Genomic DNA, 20756 nt, shown 5'->3' with positions numbered 1-20756 from the left:
ATTACCATAATGCACATTACAATGTCATTCTCATTACTGTAATGTACAAAAAATAATACATTCAAGTGACTTAAAGTGTTGGTTGTGCTGCTTTCAGTTAATGCTGACTTACATTAAAAATCATAGTAAATATCAGAATGAGAATTTAGCTTCTCATTTCTATTTATTTTGGGGTGAAATATGACCTGACCATTATAAGATTTGCTTGTTAGGGTATTGTTTAATAGCTAATTTGTTAATTTCATTTTAAGCAGAATAATCTGAACACCACACTCCACTCAAAAGTGTCCAATCTGCAGGTTCCTCCAAACGATCCTCTTCAATTGCACGTAAGATTGGCAGTGCATGCAAGAAAAGAGCAGCTTCTTTTACTGCCGAGAAGTATGGAGATCCGTTTCTGGCTCATCAAGTCAAGAAGAAATCCACAACTCGACACATATGGGTCATTCTTTTCCTGCTATGAGCCAGATATGTAGCAAACAGGTGTAGTGTGAGGTCACATGACTCATGATGTCACAAATCAAACACAAGCCTCCAGACGACTGTCTCGCAAAGATCAAATAACTTTAACATTTATTTATTTGGCAGATGATTTAATGCAAAACAACTTACAAGGAACAGTACAACACAAGCATTTATTCATTCAAATAAAATACGTTCCTCTTCTCTTGTCCCAAACCGAGACCAATAAGTTAACCTGATGTTCACGAATCACTTTATTATTCAAAAGTACAGGACAGGAAATTGCAAAGGTAAGGCAATTAAGTCATTAGCGTCATTATTATTTATTAGTAATTCTCGGAGTATAATACCGCCCCCGTGTGGCTTTAAATATTAAATAAATGAAACTATGGAAAACACCCGAAGCACTGAAAAAACCAATGGGCTTTCTTTCACATGGCACTTTGTGAACACTGTGAAACATGTAAAGACTAATCAAAACATTGCACGATACAATCCAGATTTACATTTCACATCAATCTCTAAGCCATACAGTGAGTGTGACAGGTATGAAAGTGTGACATGCTTGTACGCAAAAGCAAAAAAAAAAAAAACACCCATATTACCTCATAATCAGGCCTGACTCGGTCAAGGTTTGTTATGATTGTTTTTAGTCAATATATACTGATTGTAAACATAATACTTACCAAAACACTACAGACACAAGCTCACCGCCCAAACACATTTGTGTGGCATATAATGTAATTCAATACTAATATATTTTATACTTTGTGTAGATAGATGCTGTAACCATTAGAGAAGAAACCCTGAAACCACGTTACACAAACAAACATACCTGTAATAATCAGACACACCTGGGTACTGTACACACCTGGATTAATACAGTTTATAAAGCAGAAACGTACTACTCTGATGCACCTCAGCAGTATTTGGCTGTATATTCCTGACTATAAAGCAAACAGGGGATCGGGGGATCACGACAAAGCACATTTCTTTGTTTATGGATATCTGACGTCTGGAGCTGGTCACATGATGGCGCTGCAGCAGCTGGACTTCTGCTTCTGTGACTCGATGTAATCGTGGATCTTGAACTTGGGCTCGTGGGGCTTCTGGATGTTTCTGTGCTTGAGTGCTCTGTGTGGAAACAAAACAGAAAACATATGCATCAGTTTCAGTGTAATTAAGAAACAGAAATAGAAGTTCAAGGCAAGCCTTAAAAAAACAACAACCTTGAAGCGAACCTTTTAATGCAATGTATAGTGCATGATTCAATATTAGATTTAAAGTTAATACAATTTGTGCTACAATTGTGCAATTACAAATATATTTAAATAAATGACATGCGCATTTCATTAGAAATTGCAGTACATTTTAGTTTACCATAAATGAAATGCAGCAACGCACTTTAACCATAAAAGCTAAAATCCTCAAACCTTGCCAAGGCTTGGAAGGCGAGTTCCACATTGACACCGGTCTTGGCACTGGTCTCCATAAAAGGGACTCCATATTCCTTCAGTAAAGAAAAGCAGAGTATTGCAGATAAATAAACTGTGATGTTTACTGATCGTTTGTAATAGCAGGTAAACATGGACATGTTCAATTAATTTACACTCTTACCTTAGCCAGCTTCTGTCCTTCTTCATGCGTGATCACCCTCTCAGCGGCCATGTCTGACTGTAATGACACATTAATATGAAACAGCAATGTATTTGTGTTTTTGGAAGACTAAAGTGAAACTACCCCTCAAATACAGTACATGTCCTGGTCTATTTAATTAACCAACAAAAGTGAGAATAGAGGTCCTGTGGATCTTTATCAGCTGCTGAGATTTTATCAAACATTCGGGGTTAAGCCTGATATATGACTTGGTTTCTTTTCTTTTTTTTTTTTAAACTGAACAATTTATTAAACATTTAGACCAAAAAAAAAAAAAAATGAAAAGGTTTGCAGATGTTTTTCATGTTTTATATCATGTTTGATACATTTCACGACTTGTATAGGATGATATAGGAGAATATGGTGCTCATGCTGAAGGAGGAAAAAAAATAAAAATTTCATCGCCCAAACTGAGCAGAAGTATGCAATTCAGTGCAGCAAGAAAAATGCAATTCTGACAGCTTACACTGTAAATAAATGAGATCCTTATAACTTGGCATGCTGGCCTAGTTTACTTTCACTGTAAAAGCATTACTTTAAAACACCAGGGGAAGAGCAGAAATATTATGTGGGAACTGCATTTTGACACAAATGCTCTTTCCAATAAAGCCTTCTGCATCCTATTTGACATGCAAATCCCAAAGTGCTCGAAATTAACAACACGTTGAAAACTCTCCTGAAAAACCTGTTGTACACAATTACCGTACATGTCTTCTGTCATCTGATTGATAGTGTAGACTTTTTTTTTTAGCAAGTAAAAGGCCTTTTAGTACTATTGTACATACAATACATCCTGCTTCAGGTTGTGATGCATGTGCTGTGAAATCTTTTCTAGAACATACGCAAGAACAACTTTAATATTGTTGGTAATATTTACTGCACTAGAGCTACTTAGGTTTGTTTAATTTTCCATACATTCATTTTAGACCGAATCAAACATGATCCATCAGGCTTTTGAAGAAAGTTTATTTATTAATCTCTCCATCATCATTGTATTGCACTGCATTATGTCAAACCCTGATGTAGATAATATATATTTTTTTTCATTACACTTTATTTTAAGGTGTCCTTGTTACAGTATAATTATACATTTAAGTACCGAGTAATATTAATTAACTACATGTACTTAATATATGATTAGGATTATGGTTTGGCTTAGGGTTAATTGCATGTAATTATGCATAATTAATTGTTATTATAATATTAAGTACATGTAATGTGTAACAAGGAGGATTTCTGGCTCTATTAGGGGGTGCTAAAACCAGTTAGAGCAGTTCCACCAGAACACACCATAATCACTCATCAAGACAGAGTTAAACACGACTAAAGGTGGTGAAAATGCTTGTGTCTAAAACAAATTGCTGCCTGAAATGGCACACTGAAACACAAAAGGTAGAGAAGCATAAAGGCATAACTGATTTGCAGCTCTCTCTCTCTCTGTGTGTGTGTGTTTGCATGTCCATTAAAACATTATTTGCACCTTTAAAGAGAGTCTGCTTATTTCTGTTCACTCCTTTCAGGAAGTCCCACTTACCTTGTTGCCGAGCAGCATGATGACCACATCCTTCTGTGCATACTCATGAATTTCAGTTAGCCAGGCCTGTGCAGTGATGGACATGCAAAACAGAAATAAATTAATAATTAAAACAAACTGTCATTTCACAACCCACGCTTAACAGCATCAAGGAAATGACTTCCAATAAATACATATCTAAAAACGTCTTGAAGGGTTTGTTTGTCTTACTCTGATGTTGTCGAAGGAGGACTTTCTCGTGATGTCATACAGCAGCAGCAGAGCTGGAACGGAAAGGACAGCATGTTCAGATGACTGCGTATGATTCAGAGCTGAACTTTATAGTAATTAAACACTGACTCAAAAGTCTGCAGTGTTCTTCAGAAGTGGTGACTGAACATTTGACCGCAGTGTTTAAAGTGAATCTCCGACAGAGACTCAAACTGAATGCAATGCTCTGCTGAGATATCGTTTTTACACTATGATATGGTATCTATTCATATTTGCCTATTAAAATCCAGATGGGGACCCACACACACACACACACACATATATTAGAAAACACGATGTGCTTGAGCCAACTTTACACTGCCTGTCCAGTCTACTACTTCATTAACCGCCTTTAGTTTTTAGAACATTGCACTTTCATTGTGGCATTGTTTCAACAACAATGCCACAATGAAAGTGCAATGTTATAAAATGTTGTCATACAACATTAAAAAAAGACTATTGACAATGGGAGAGTCGAAACACCCTGTAAAGTGGAAAATGTACAGTTATATATATTCAACACTGGTTGAAAACATTTGAATCAACCCTCCTGCTGTCAAACTATGGTTTGATGAACTGATATCTACTCTACACCTGGAACGAACTAGATATCTCTACAAAGGCAACACTGGTCACTTCTGTTACCTCAACAGGAATTCTATTCCTGAATGCAATGTTTTGTAATTTAAATGTTGTGTGTCTATGTCACTGTTTTGTATAAAATGTGTTGTGTTGGAAAAATCACGGTGATGCAAGGCCCTATGTGACTTACTGAAGTGAAATGAAGGTGGCATATTTACCCTGAGCGTCTCTGTAGTATGCGTGAGTAACACTGCGAAACCTCTCCTGACCGGCCGTGTCCCAAATCTGCAGGTGAACCATAGATGTCATGAAGGGGTACATTTAGGAAACTTGAATGGGGGGGGGGGGCTTTGTGTCCCAGTTAACCTGAATTGACCCGAAGTATCAACATGAACCACATCTCAAATTTTTCCAAATCCATTATAGAGAGAGACAAAGCTGTAACCATTAAGAATAATTTGTTTTGTGATTTCGTCCTGATGTAATAAACCTGATCTCTGAACAGGCAGGAGGCCGACCAAATTGAATTTTGTGAAGAAAATGTGAGCGGCGCTTGCCTGTGCACAACACACCACCACCTGCAGTCTGGCTGGTTGCTAGGGCATTCCTAGGTGGTTGCTAGGGTGTTATCAGTGATTTCCAAGTCAAGAGTTCACGCCACAGTCTTTATGACATTCTGGTCTGTAGATACAGCTCGGCTTCCTCCAGTGTTGGGAAAAGTTACTTTTAAAAGTAATGGATTACAATATTGCGTTACTTCATAAAAAAAAGTAATTAATTGCGTTACTTAGTTACTTTTTATGGAAAGTAATCATTACATTACTTGTGCATTTTTTTTGGTCACCTGAGTCGGGCTTGCTCATTCATTTTTAATAACATTTGAGTGAAAAAAGTCAAATCTTTGGGTACTGTAAAGTCCCATTTACAACAAAAGAAATAAATAAACATCAGGCTAAAGAAAGTGTCAATGCGCCCAGTTTCTCTCAACATGGAGACAGGGGAGACATCAGTGAATAAATTGGAAAATAAAGTAACTTGTGTTACTTATCGGAAAAAGTAACTCATTTTCTTGTGTTTCTTTACTAGTTACTTGAAAAAAGTAATCTGATTACATATCTCGTGTTATTTGGAATGCATACTGACTCCTTTCTTCCCTCTAAACATTTGGGATTTTTGTAATCCATTTTATCATCTGATCATAACAGCAGACATATGGTCAAGTTGCACGATTTGAGGCATTATAGAACAAGACAGGAGTTCAACACTGTACTTAAAACAATGTAATTAATAATGACGCTTGTCTTGTTTGCTTACCTGGAGTTTGACTTTCATGTTATCCACAGTCACCACCTTATTCTGCAGGCAACAGGAAGAAAAAGAAACCCATTAAAACACCAAAAGTACTTAGGAAACCACATTACACTTCCTTTTTCACAAGTGAAAAACAAAATAATGAACAGTATACAGTTTGCTATTTAAGGAAATCATGAACGACCAAATAGGAAAACAATATAGCTACTACTAAAGTGAACATTTCTGCTTTTGTGTTGCAAGGCTCTACACATAGACTTAATTATACAGTTCAGATGAAATAACAGACCAGCTGCTTAATTTCCCGTTCATGTCAGCCGTTACTTCCTTTGTAAACTAAATGTTTTAAAAATTACACCTTCTACACTGAGAGGACCAGACTTATCAGATGTTTTCATGCCCCAAATGGCAATGCAGTCAGAGACGTCAGTCACACAAATGGAAGTGAGAATTTTAGAGATGAGTAATTATCAACCGCAGACATTCACATACAGGCACCCGAACAATCTTTCTATCCTGAATCTCTACACAGAGACTTTAGGTAATGCTGACGCATCAAAAACGTAGGCGTTTAAAGTAGAAGCATGTCATTTTTTCGCCACTTGCTCTTTTCTCAGCTTAACATGCAGAGAAAACACAAAGTAGTTTGATTTGTAGGTGCCCCCATTTACACAGAAGCGGCGTCATTCACCTTTTCATCATGTCACATTTTCAGCAACAGGAGAGTAAATGACGACAAAACTGCTCATGTGGTGGACTATAGAGTAATCGTAATCACAAAGACACACTTTGGCTGCGTACTACTTCCAGGAAGTTCTGCATAAATTAAATTGTAGCAGAGCACAAAGCAATTCGAGGAGAACATTAACCGGTTCAATAAGAACGCAGGTACAGTATGTCTCCATTGTTCCTTCAATCCCCATTGCATAGCGGACTTGAATGAAAACACAAAAATCTTTTTCTTGACAGAAGTGTCTTCAGCAGAGCTCGGCTGTCTCATTGTTTCTATAAGGGCAAGCCAACAAAAGCTGCAGAAAAAGATAACATGAAATCCACTTACAAAACTTGGAGTGATGATTAGGACTGGGAATTGAAAATGGGTTCAGTTTTATAATACCAAATTTTAACCATACTCAAGTATTGATGTTTTTGTAATTGCTCTCGAAAATAAATAAATGAACAATCAAAAAGGTTTTCTTTTCTTCATCTGGATGGAATAGCTAATGGACCATTTTCACATTTCTAAGTCTTTCCTAAGCAGAAGTCATCATAGTTAAGTGAATGTCTATCATGCTAAATGGAAACTACAACAAATATCATTTTTTGGCAGTCCTATTTGTTCCAATAGCAAGGAAAAAAATCAATGAAAGACTTTCTGTGACTACAAAAGAGAAACAAAAATAGAGAAATGGGTTACGTTGGTCAGAAGAAAGAAAGATGTAAATTTGCCATTACTCATTATGTAATTTAATCGTCAGACAGGAAAACAAAGTACAATGTTATATAAACGCACATTTAAAAAAAAATCAATGTGAAGACATTGCTAGATGTATGATGTGGAAATCTGTTAAAGTGGACATTTGAATTGTTTATGGCAAAATCAGAACTAGTTAAAAACAAAGACATACTGACCACTTTGCTTTTTACATAATAAACATAAAAGGGACATTAAAAATAAAAACTATATGTACATAATGAGCAAAAAGTGCTTCTTTTATAATCACTAAAGCGGTCAATCACTTCAGTGCAAGTTTACTGAGCGAAAACATTTGTTATAATTAAAATTGACTTTACCACACAACCACAGTTTTACAGCAAAGAACATAGTGAGTCATATGAATATTTGCGCTTCTTTCATGGTGGGTTTTTGAAGCGTGATGGACACTATGGTCACTATTCACTTCAACGTTTGGAACGACGAAGTAAGATGACAATCTTTTTTGGGGGGTGAACTATCCCTTTAAATTATTGTCAGTCATGAACAAATATTGATGGTACTTCCTTGAAAGTCCTAAAAGAATCAATAATGGAAATGTTAAAAGACTGGGATCAAAGCCAGAATCGTTACATTCCTTACAATTTCCACTCCTGCAGTGGTGATGATATATGACTATAGGATATTCATCTATCAGTTGAATAGGAATCAGCTTGATCTTTCCAAGTCTCAACCTATTATTTGAGAAATGGATACCCGACCTTGTTTCAGGTACAAGGCTCTTTTGACAACGGAAAGGATATGGATTTATGAAAAACATAGATCTTTCAGGGCCTCTGCCTATCCAGCATAAATCAAGCATAGCAATCAATTTGTTGTAATGGCTTCCCATTTCTCTGGCATCGTACTTGCTCTGCTTTGGCTCCCACACATCCTCATGCTGAGCAAGTGCTACAAGAAAGAGCCCAAAATAGACACAGGCTATAGTGCTGCCGCTGTGCCATTCAAAAAAAATACCAGCACAGAAACGCTTCACTGTTTCCCTGAGCCACAGCAGATAAGATGCTTCTTTTCAATTTAGACGTTGTTGGCAGGCTTTCAAAGAATGAGGGTTTAAAACTGAAAGCATGGCACTTTCTAGCATTTTCGACTCGAATCTGACGTTCAAAACCAGTCCGCATCACATGTCAAGCCTTGACCGTTTCAAGGTCTTTTATGCTAACGTTCACTTCCTTGCAAAAACACATACTGTGAAACCAAATTGACTGTCTTGGCTTGAGGGCAAAAATCTATTAGTGGAGCATGACAAACTTTATTTTCCTCTACCAACTGACCACGGCCTCTTACATTAGCATGTTGGTGTATTAACCAAAAATGAAAACTTGACTCTGACATTTTAAATTCTCAGTTTGAAAAAATAAACCCTAAATACTGATGACGCATCTTGCATTTAGTGGCATATGCCAATTTTTGTCCAATCAAATGCTCTCTACAATGAAAATGTCGGTAGTAATTGTACCTTTAGCAATTTATGATATACAGAGATGTGGCTGTTGCAATAAAAATCGAATTCTGGCTTGCAGTCAATTGTGGATGGGCGGGGTTTAAGTGGACTAAATTAATCAAGGTCCAACATATGTCAGATTGCAAGGTCAAAAAAAGATATATGCATGGATGAATCATTCACAATAAGACAAATAACATGCATTTGGAAAACAGTACACGTGAGTTTTCATCTCAGGCTGACTTTAAGGGGAGGTTAATTGTGATTTCACTTTTTTAATGTTAGTTAGTGTAATGTTGCTGTTCGAGCATAAACAATATCTCCAAAGTTACAAAGCTGAAAGATCTTTTAAAATTCTGCCCGTTTAATGCCTACAAAAACAGCTGGTAGGGACTACAACAAGTTACTTCCTGGGTTCGTGACATCACAAACCCTGATAAACCCCGTATTTGGGAAAAGACAGCAAAGTGGGCGAGGTCATGCTGTGCTGCTTTAGAGAAGAGGAAGAGAAAACTAGAGGTCCACGTAAAAATCTAAATCATATATGTATCGCAATTCTGTTTTCTAACGATTCTAATGGATTCGCAATATTCAAAATCTAATCTAATCTAAATGTTCTAAAGCAGAGGTTCTTAATACTGTTTCTTGCATCGTCCTGCATCTCTCTCTGTCATTCTGCATTGAACTGTTACAATTATACACTTATTTTCAGATAGATATGAGAAGCATTAAACATGGGTGTGCGTGCAGCTGCCGTACTGTATTAAAGCTATAATCAGGATAAAACCGTATATTAAAAGCTTACATAAGCAGTAGCATTTACATAAAACAGCATATCTACAAGTATGAGACAACAACAAACAATAAACAGCCGTGCTTGCACAGGTTCTGCACGATCTTCTTCAATAATATCCTCTGCGTCTCAATCGAGCTCAAACTGTAAATCGATATCAACAACGCCATTGTTTACAACTGGAGCACATCCCACTGAAGTGAGGGACAGGAAGTTAAGACACGCATGTGGTTTGGCCAATCACAACATACTGGGCTAGCTAACCAATCAGAGACCATCACCTATTTCTGAGGGAGGGGCTTCATAAAATAAGGAAATGATCAGCACGTTTCTCAGAGAAGGGGCAGAGCAGTGTGGAATAAAGGAAAATTATGTGAAAAATGTTAGACTGCACCCCATAAAAACAATCAAGCCTAGAAAAAAAACAAAAAACACCTAACCACCCCTCCTTTAAATACACCCCAGGTCAGTTTTAACCAAAATTTCTCTCTTTTTCACCCTAACTAAGTGCTTGGAAGGTGCAGCTCAAGACCCAAAGAGTCATGGGGCGACAGGTTAATCATTTAGCCAGACTGAAACGTGAACAAGCATCAGATTGACCTGTTATATCCAAACACTCCAAGTCATCTTGAGTGGCACAATGGCTTCACAGATTTGTCTGAGAGGCTGCTCAGACCACTTCAGAAGACCACAGAGATTTGCACAGTTAAATACCAATGGAGAGTGAAAGCAAACACACACACACAACTTCTCTATGATGGAGTGCCAGAACGGCTTATTGATTAGATGCTGGATGTAAGTGTTAAAGGGTCATATCATATTTTTCTAGGCATCATGTTTTTTGCCTCCAAGGTCCACTTATAATATTAGATTCTGATGAATAATCTAATCCCTCTTTCTGTCAGAATTAAAGAAAAAATATTTTAAAGGATGCTGGTAACAAAAAAATGCTGTTTTTTGTGCCCAGTGAGTTGCACTAAATGGACAAAAAAAAGCAAAAGAACAAATCTGTTTTCTTATGTTCCACCGTAGAAATTAAGACATGCTTGGAACGACACGAGGGCAAGTAAATGATGACAGATTTTTCAATTTTGGGTAAATTCTCTCTTTACATCTGTGGAATAAACACCCTCTTCACATGTGAAATGAGCAACAGCACTTTGCTGTGAGCTGCGGGTTCGCTTTCGGGTTTAATATCGTTTGTGATGTCTCATCCAACAACAGCCTCTTGGCAAAGCGGCATTATATTGTGACATTTGTGTGATTCAGAAAACAATCTGCTCTAAAATGCGCAACTCAAACTGTTAAGATGAGACTGAAACAATCGTGGACCTTTTTTTAAGCAGCACTTTTTTTGACATCTCGAGCATACTTCTGTTGTTCGTTAAAGACGATAACTGTAATGTTGATTATAACCACTGTATAAAGCCGTATATCCATCCTAATTCAACGAGAACCCAGCAAACAAACGTTCTTAGAACACTGGTTAACACGTAAACAGAATGTTCATTTGAATGTGGTTTAAAAGTTCTAGAATGCATTATTTATATAGAGTTCATGGAACTTTTTTAAACATTTAATAAGGATGCATTTCTAATAAGTTTTTAGACATTACTTCTGATTTCGGTACATTTAGAGGACATTCACAACTAACGTTCCAATTATTTTTGCAAAATCAAACCACATTGATCATAACAAAAACATTGCGATCCAATTCAAATTCACCTAAAGCGCATTCATAGCAGTAGGCAACAAAACTTTTAGCTCTGAAACTTACAATACATCAGAAGCTTATTTAAGAATAGATTTATCATGACCTCCATCAGCAGATATAAACATGTTGTATAAAGAGAAGCAAACCAGCTCCATCCACTGCTGGCTCACCCTAAAGTCTATCCCCACTGTGGCAATGAAGTTGCCTCCCAGAAAGGCACCATCTTTAAAGCGCACCAGGACGCAGGTCTTCCCCACTGCAGAGTCTCCCAGCAGCATCACCTAAAGGCATCAGGGTCAGAGACAGCTGTTAGGCCTACAACCACATCCTGGTTCTGTTTAATGAGCTCTAACTTTTCACCAACTTTATGTTAAAGTCAACACGGAATGACATTCACAAGCCACTTTACTTCCATAAATTTGACACTAAGTGGAACAAGACAAAACTGTCAGGTTAGAATCAGTTTTATCTGTCAAAAATGACCGCAGTGTGGAAAGTGTGACAGGTGGTTAAGAGAAATGATTGAGAGTATCATACAGCCACAAATCATGCACAATAAACCAGGAACATGCATTTAAAGTGTAATCAGGGTTTTTATTTTTGCTTCCATGTTGACTTTAACACCAAAATGCAGTTGTTTTTAACCGAAGAAAATGCTTTGCAATGGAAAGGAAACTCAAATTGTGACATGTGTTTGCCCAGTTGTGTCTTACCGGCATTTCATAATGTTCTTTGCAGAAACTACTGTTGCTCAATCCCAATATTGCATATTGTTTATCACTTTAAAGCTAGGCATTTTCTTCACTTGAAATACAGTAAGACAGAGGCAAAAACAGCTCCTCTTATTGGACGAAAATAAATCCTCAAGGGATCATTCTGGAATCCCTGAGACTTGTATCATTGTGTCTTTTCAGATGTTGAGATGACTCCCTCCCTGAATCAATATTTATCCATCAGTGAGGGAAAAGTCAAACTACTACTGCATTACCTAAATATTAAAGGTAATGCATCAAATAAAAATAAGTTTCATTTTCCAACGGGAGAACCATACTATGTTATATTAATAATTTTACTAAATTGATTATACTTTGAATGACTATTTTCTTTACTTTTGTAAAATCAGTTTTTTTATCTACTGCGTTTAAGTCACCACTTTGGTCCAAACGCAAAACCAGTGCTGAAGATTCACTGTTATATTCTACTATTAGACAGTGAACTACTATGAAATTTGAATGAAAACGACACGTCCGCAGCCATTTAAAGAGAATCCAGACAGTTGCATGGCTGTGAACATGCCTTTGCGTTTTTGAAAAGTGATTTCCGAGTAGAAGCCGCACGCACGCGCGCGCCACAGGTGCCAACTAATGCTGGGAACATTTTTCAGTCTCCACACAAATCATGACACCAGCAATAAACTTAACAATAAAATATAACTCACACCTTGAAGGCAATATCGAAATACTCATTGACCGAGGCGCATCGCTCCAGCACGTTTCTCGACGTTCCGTTTTTAACCCCATTCTCCATCAGTGTTGCTTTTCTGTTTGACATCGCGGAAACAAATAACAAGGATCTTTGCTTTCGTTGATGTTCTTCTCAAGATGCACCGGTGACTAGATCACAAATGCATCACATAGTGCATCTTAAACGCGCCCAAACTTCAGCAGATGCTGGCTGAGGATGCGGATATATGAAGAAATACACACAGAAAAAAAATGCATCTATCCAAAAAACGTCCTCTTCATCATCTTAACACGCAAAGCCGCAGACCACGATCGTTATCGTACAGTTGCGCGCATAATCTCACAAGAAGATCGCTCATGAGCAACAGGCTTCCGTGGGTTACACACACACACCTACACAAACACACACACAGGTGCCAGATCACACTGATTGAGAGAGAGGAGGAGAGCGACCAGTGACACCCAGCAAGCGACGCGACGCGACTAAACCAGACGCGAGAAGCCCATTATAATCTGCGACCTCGCGCCGCATCGTTCATTATAATAGTAGGAGCGTTGTGGTTTTGTCGCGTCGCGTCTGTTGAGCGGCAAATGCTGCCCAATATGTTTTCTATGTGCAATAAAACCGTTTTTTTTTGTCTACAGGGGGCGCTTCGGGGCTCAGAAAGCGCAATCCTCCGTTAAACTTCATTCAAATCTGAGAATATGTTTTGATTTAATAGAGGCATTTGAAGACCAGAACCTTTAATGGTCCCAATGTATTCATTTCAAGCGCTGGCAGCTGAAATACAAATACAAAAATCCGACCCAGCAATCTATAATAATTACATGGAGAGAAACGACAACGCAAACGACTGCGATTGATCCATCTTAAACACCGCGGTGGAAAGTAACACGTACCACGTGACAACACTGTCCACATTTGTGGCGCCTCAGAAGCGGACATTGATAAGGTCTGGGCATGAATTATTTATGACCGAATAATGATACTAAGAAACTAATAATATATGTAAATTAAAAAGGCGAACTCTCGCGATAAATATAAGAATTGTTGTTTTATACATCTTACCTGGGCTATCATGCCCCGCCCTTTTCGTAATTTAGCTTCAGTCTCTTTCTATCAGATCATTTTATTTCTGTGAGAGAGTTTGGGTTATATTGTGGTTTGTCGCAGCACTCGCGGTCAGTGCAGATGAGGTTTGACAAAATGCGGCTCATTGTAATGTCAAATGCGTAAAGGGCACTTATTTTTATGTAGGCTGCCTATTATAACTTACTGAAATATGAACGCCTCATAAACACCTCTTGCTTTTTTATTCATGTTCGGTGAATATTCCTGCATTTGTCCGTATTTGTCCTTAAACCCATTAGGGAAATTTAAAATGTAATATTTCCAACGGTGTACGTTACAACTTTAACAAGTGTTACAAATTAATCGAGCTTTAATTTCTTATTTAAAAGTGTGTGTTTAGTCCGCCCTCTACTGAACAATGAGTGTAATGACATCCACTGTCACCCATTTACTGTGTGTGTGTGTGTGTGTGTGTCTCTCTCTCTCTCTCTCTCCCTCTCTCGTTATTATCTGCAGGAATATTACTCTGCATGTCTTCTTTAAACTCAGTCTTAGCACAGTCTACGTAAATAGGTATTTGTGCACAGAAGAAAAAAATATATGTATATATATATTTCCACAATGTACTCAGCTCATAATCTGCACACATATTAAACACCCCGTTTCACACACAAAAACACTGAGACTAATTACAAAATAGGAAGGAAAAAACAACAACAAACAGTGATTATACAGTGGAGGCCAGACAGATCCCTCTGTAATTATAATCAGAGCCTACAGTAAAAGGATGATTATCATATTATTGTAATCAGACGCTCTGTGTTGAGAAAGCCCAGCGGCTCTCTGCAGGGAGTTACCACAGTAGAAAGAAGAGCAAATACAGCAGACAGATCCCATTCATGTGTCAGTCAACACAAACATGTGCGTTTCATATTAGTAACATATTTAGATATAAGGTTAGCATGTAAAGGAAGATAGGGGAATCATTAGCTTATTTAGCCTATGTTACAGCATTTGTTCCTTGTGAATTCCTACAAGCTGCATAAAAAAAACGTACATTTATACAAATGTAACAGTATAATATAATGCAAAATCGTGCATACTTAATTTACAATTTCATTTGAGGGAAAACAAACCTGTCGTGCTCCTTTTTTTATTTTCCCAACAGTTATCTTTTAATGTTTGTCTGTCTTTATGTTTATATGGTGTTAAAAAGTCTATTTCAGAATAACATCAGAAAGATGTCCACTTATTTATCTAAAAAATTTCCTTAAAAAGTGAAGTCACCTTAGTCTTCTGAGAAAAAAACTGGTCTGTGACCTTCTGCAGAGAAACTCACTGTGAAGCCGATGCCTACAGTAGCCGAGAAGGATCCTGAGATGAATTTTCCCCGGTCAAACTGCACTAACAGAGACGTCTTCCCCACTCCACTGTCTCCAACTAGAATGGTCTGCAACAGACAGACACGAACAGATGCACAAACAGATGGAGGGTCAAATGAAGACAAAGGTATTGTGACTCTTATGTGCTTTTCAGATGTTAGTGCATCAGTATTCTCTACTCCTGCAGTTCCTCTGTTGGGATGCCTGCGTGAACTTGAGGAGAACTGATTTCATACATCCACTTGCAAAACAACAGCTGAAAAGACACTGAGCACAAACGATGACAAGAAGTGAAGTTAGTGAAGAGAAAACACCCTGCTGCATTTGAACACAGATGCCTGTTAGTTTGCTATTATGTTGTCTAGGCTTCACATTGCCAGAACAAACTCCAACAAACATGATGCTGGGTTTAGCTGGATCAGTGTGTTAGTAGAAAAGAGTTCCCAGAAAAATAAGAGATTCAAACAGGTTTGTAACAACTTGAGGGTGAGTAAATAACAGATTTTTTTTGGGTAAACAATCCCTATAACGTTACATGTATTCTGTATAAAATATAGAACATTGGATACAGCAAAACTAAATTCTCAAATGTGCTAAAAATACAGCGTGAAGTACATGCATTGCATGAACTAACATTCAGACAAGTGACAAACCCAGGGAATGATTAAATGTCTTAACTTCCCCTTCGCTGCATTCTCAAACATACATAGTGGGATTTCTGTCACACAGCTGAACTGTGATGAATAAATGAGCCCGAGCTTTAGCACGGCGGAGATGATCCTAGCTAGAGTTGTAAAGGCAGATTAGTCACTTTCATGTCGACACCTGCTACTGGCGTCAACAAGAATTTGTTTGGGGGGACAGCTTTCTCATCAAGAGATCAGTCAAGGTGTTTGTTAATGGTGCTGTTCGCAAAGACAGGCATCACTATCCACGTTGAAAAAAAACTTAGTTGGTCCTGAGCTGGTGCTTAACAGGAGATAGTAGCTCAAGACCAGCTTAAACCAGCTTCCATGTTTCGAAACATTCCCCCTCGTTTTTTAAAATGTACCTTGTAAAGCAGATTTTGTCAGGGACTGCCGAAAATCGTGCAGTGTGTTTAGGGCTTTACACATTAGAAACTGTACAGAACACTACTGCAACCACTTACATTAGAGACACCCTAGCAACATATAAATAGTCAAGCAACCATCCTGACATTACCTGACAACTACCCAGAACAACTTAGCAACCATTTCCTTTAACAACCAAAACAAAACAAAAAAACTCTTGCCAACACCTTAGCAAATTCATAGCAGCATGTAACACTTTTACAATTGCATAGCAATAACTAACCATAAACCACATATAAAGCCCAGCAATCACCCACTCCTAGAGCACCTAGAAATGCTTTAGCAACCAATCCAAGCATTCAATGCTGGGTAGCTTACTTACAATGTGTAGACCAGTACTGATTCCAAAATTGTAGTTAGAAACTTAATGCTTTCATTACATTTTTCTATGTAGCATAATATGACTACTTTTTGATTACTTTTAGATTGCTTTTTACCTAACACATTTATCCCATTGATTTAAAGGTTTAGTTCACTAGAGAATAAATGTCCTGATAATTTACTCACCCCCGTGTCATCCAAGATTTTAATTTCTAACTTTCTTCAGTGGAAATGAAATTATGATTTTTGACACATTCCAGGATTTTTCTCCATATAGTGGGCTTCAATGGTAATCAGCGGGTTGAAGGTTGAAGGTCCAAACTTTAGTTTTAATGCAGCTTCAAATGGCTCTGATCCCAGTCGAGGAATAAGGGTCTTATCTAGTGAAACAATTGGTCATTTACAAAAATTTTTTTTAAATGTATATATATTTAACCACAAAAGCTCATCTTGAACTAGTTCTGCACTGCATGTCTATGAATTAAGTAATCATGTTGAAAGGGCAAACATTGTTATTTCTTCATCTTTTGCTCCGGTTAAAAACATTAGGGTAAGGTGGAAAAACTTCCACCACCGCTGTTTTAATTTTTTTTTAGTCTTTCCATGTTCACTTTGTAAACGCTGGGTCTATACTTCCACCTATGTCATGCGTGACCTTTCCAGTGTGACTAAGCAATGTGTGAAGTCGAGTTAGTGCAAAATGAGCATTTGTGGTTAAAATGTATACACATTTTTATTTAATTTTTTTGCAAATGACCGATCGCTTCACTAGATATGACCCTTATTCCTCAGCTGCGAGTAGGGAATGTTTATCTCAAAAACCTTAATTTCTTTTCGACTGAAGAAAGAAAGACATGAACATCTTGGATGACATGGAGGTGAGTAGGTGACCTAATCCTTTAAATGGGACAGTTTTGTAATGTATTGACATGAAAATGCAAAGGGAAAGAAAATATATTTAATTCAATGTATATTCCACTAAAAAAAGTAACTGCAATCTGATTATGGATATTTAAAAATGTAATATAATATAATTACAAGTCATTTTTCTTATGTAATCCAGATTACATGTAATCAGCACTGCCTTCAAACTACCTAGAAACACCCTTATCTATTCAGTACACCCCACTAATCACATAGAAACACATTAAAAACACTCTGAACAGCTTTACATCTGCAAACCCTCTGAGCGACCTAGCATCCACCAGACCACACAAGCATTGTGTGAGTCTTCACACTCATCTTGAGAAGTGCCGCTCCTCATTAGCATTGAACAGTCTCCAGCAATCACTGATATGAAAGCAACCCCTATTTCAATCTCAGTCTCACACTTGGCCCATTTGAAAGCTTTATGGCCTGTGGCAGAGGGCAGCACGCCGCGTCTCTGCAGGGACCGAGAGGACGTGGGTGTCATCCTGCTCTGGTTGCCATGGTTATCACATCCGGCCGAGCGTCTGGCCAGAGGCTGCAAAAGCACACACAGCTCGTTTATGACATTTATCAGCTGGAGGGCAGATGGGTGATTGTGCTCCGCTCGGTTTAATCTTGCGTCTCACTATGTTGCCCTGTGTTTTAATGAAATCCAGCACTTTTCCGGTCCCTGCAACGAGTACATGCCTCCGGTTCAGTCTCGTACACTCCTGAGAGGACGTTTGATGACTCTTCCTGTGTTGAAAACATTGTGCAATTCTGAGTTTGCTACACACGGGTGAGTGAGCTGGACAAACCACCTGTAGAAATTTTTCTTTCTCTTTATATGCACCAGGCACTTTCTTATAAACACTCCAAGTTACAAGCACTATATAAGATAACACAAATGTTTTCTTGCAAATGCACCACAAATCATATTGCATTATTTCCTTCTTAACCTTAAATGCCTCTTTTAGGTTATGTGTATGTATAGTCAACTATTTATAGCAGGGTTCCTCAAATCTTGTCTTGGAGGGCCAATGCGCTACAGAGTTTAGCTCCGACCCTGATCAAACTCACCTGCCTGTGATTTTCTCAAATATTAGCAGATTGACAATAGATAGGAATAGATTGGAAATCTAATTTGAGAAATTATGTTTTTCTCCCATTCGAATATGAATCCCGCATTTATGAGATTATGAGTTATATCACTCCTGAAATGTTGTTGCTTGTCTAGGGTATATGGCGCTAGGCAGCATGGAAAACAACTTTTATTCAAAATTCTGAACAGATTATAATCTTTTTAGTGTAATAATACTTGTCTAAGGAGAGAGTACCACGAGGAATTCCAAAGAAGTAGAATTTAATTATAACATCAGAGACAAACCACGTACATAACTTCAAGAACCGACAAAGAACCAAAAAGACAGGGCTTATAAACACAGTCATAATCAGGGAGAACAGAAACCGGTGGGGTGTAATCAATTGACTAACAAAAAAAAAAGGAACATGACCAAATAATGAAATTAAAAAAACAGGAGAAAGTCCATAACCGTGACATTACTCCCCCCTCCCGGAAGGCTTGTCCCAAGCTGTAACACCTGGGAGGAGGGGAGGGGGGCGCCCTGGAGGTCGGTGCAGGGCAGGAACAGGGTAGAGTCAAGGAGGACCTCCAGGGCGAAGCAGGGAGCTCGGGGGGCCATGGCGGATCTGGAAACTCAGGGAGCCATGGAGGAACAGCCCCCACCTTGGTGGCTGGATCCATACAACAAAAAAATAATACTTGGGGGAACTTGTTGGGCTGAACTCGGGGCCTGAAGCAGACACTGGAGCAAACTCTGGGGCTCGAGCCGACACTGAACTTAACTGGGGGTCAGGAGCCCTCCCTGGGCTTAACAGGGAACCTGTAGCCCTTCCTGGGCTGAACTGAGGATCAGAAGCCCTTCCTAGCCTGAATGGTGAAACCAGAGCCCTCTTTGGGCTGAACTGGGGGTCCGGAGCCATTCTTGTGCTATACTCGGGAACCGAAGCCCCTCCTGGGCTTAACCAGGGATCGGGAGCCCATATTGGGGTTACCTCAGGAACAGGAGCCCATACTGGGATTAACAGGAGATCGGGAGTCCATCCTGGGCTTAACTAGGGATCGGGAGCCCATCCTGGGCTTAACTCAGGATGCTCAGTAGACGAAGAAGGGCAGGACGGGACCAGTGGAGGTGAAGGAGACTTAGCAGGCAGGAGCAGGCAGTTTAATGTATATGGGGCTTCCCATATCCACCACTTGCAGGCTTGCCACAAGACTCGCCGGCGCTCGTGTCTTCATTGCGGTGGCAGCAGGGCTCGTGGAAGGTGACACTGGCTTTGTTGCATGCGGCGGCCTTGACCTTGCAGCTGGCTGCCGCACTAACAGGCGGAGGAAAACAGTTGAGCTCGGGGGAATACTGAGGTAGTTGGGTTTGGGCAGGCAGGAGGAACTGTTGGAGCGGTATGTGGAGGTGCCCAGTGCGGGGTGAGCAGGAGAAACACGGCCCTTGTTTCCTGAGGGTACTGGATGAGAAAATTTAGGTTGCTCATTGATTTCGTCCACTTTGAAGTCTGAACTGTTTAAATCAAAGGACAAGTTTAATCAGCTCAATCAAAGGAAAAAACTAAAATCACAAACGGGAAGATCGCAGTGGATTGTATCCTCGTCCAGCCCAGCAGAAAACAAGCGCCCAGAAATGAGTCGTGACCGCCCACCCGGTTAGCGAGCTCAAGGAAATCCTCTATATATCTCTCCAACTTGCTGCAAATGCCTCACCGTGTCCCCAAACCATTACCTTCTGTAGCGGTCGGTTCTTCTTTAACAATACGTGTCTAAGGAGAGAGTACCACGTGGAATTCCAAAGAAGTAGAATTTAATTATAACATCAACAGAGACAAACCACACACATAACTTTAAGAACCAACAAAGAAGAACCAAACAGACAGGGCTTATAAATACATGGAACGTAATCAGGGAGAACAGAAACAGGTGGGGAGTAATCAATTAGCTAAACAAAAAAGCAACATGACTAAATAAGGAAACTCAGAAAAAACAGGAGAATAGAAGTCCATAACCATGACACTTAACCAAGAAAGTTCGCAATCACCCCTTGCTTTATCTAAAAAGGTGTCACTTCAGTTCATCGCGATCTCACAAAGTTCCTTTATAATCAATGAACCTCTTTTTTACATTGTGTTACAGAGAGGATTCACAAGCGTGCATGAAAAAAAAACTG

General features: G+C 38.8%; 1 protein-coding gene across 1 annotated transcript; it reads right to left on the bottom strand.

Moving 5' to 3' along the window:
* Positions 1-556: 556 nt before the first annotated feature.
* LOC132141191 (ras-related protein Rab-37-like) lies at positions 557-13204 on the bottom strand. Its single transcript, XM_059550505.1, has 9 exons — positions 12681-13204; positions 11411-11521; positions 5798-5839; positions 4702-4768; positions 3863-3915; positions 3653-3718; positions 2080-2136; positions 1896-1972; positions 557-1596 (listed from the first exon to the last, which is right to left on the bottom strand). The coding sequence occupies exons 1-9, from the start codon at positions 12789-12791 to the stop codon at positions 1488-1490; spliced, it is 693 nt and encodes a 230-aa protein (XP_059406488.1). The 5' UTR covers positions 12792-13204; the 3' UTR covers positions 557-1487.
* Between the last annotated feature and the right edge of the window lie 7552 nt (positions 13205-20756).

Source organism: Carassius carassius, chromosome 1, assembly GCF_963082965.1.
Source record: "Carassius carassius chromosome 1, fCarCar2.1, whole genome shotgun sequence".
NCBI lineage: Eukaryota > Metazoa > Chordata > Actinopteri > Cypriniformes > Cyprinidae > Carassius > Carassius carassius.
Note: the sequence above shows the minus strand (reverse complement) of the source record. Positions and strands in the feature narration are given on the sequence as shown.

What these genes read in the sequence shown, in the direction of transcription:
- LOC132141191 (XM_059550505.1), bottom strand. Translation starts at nt 12,791, where the DNA reads ATGTCAAACAGAAAAGCAACACTGATGGAGAATGGGGTTAAAAACGGA. An exon ending in ACATGAAAGTCAAACTCCAG is followed by an intron (nt 4,769 to 5,797) that starts GTAAGCAAACAA and finishes GTTCACCTGCAG; the next exon opens with ATTTGGGACACGGCCGGTCA. An exon ending in AAGGACAGAAGCTGGCTAAG is followed by an intron (nt 1,973 to 2,079) that starts GTAAGAGTGTAA and finishes TCTTTACTGAAG; the next exon opens with GAATATGGAGTCCCTTTTAT.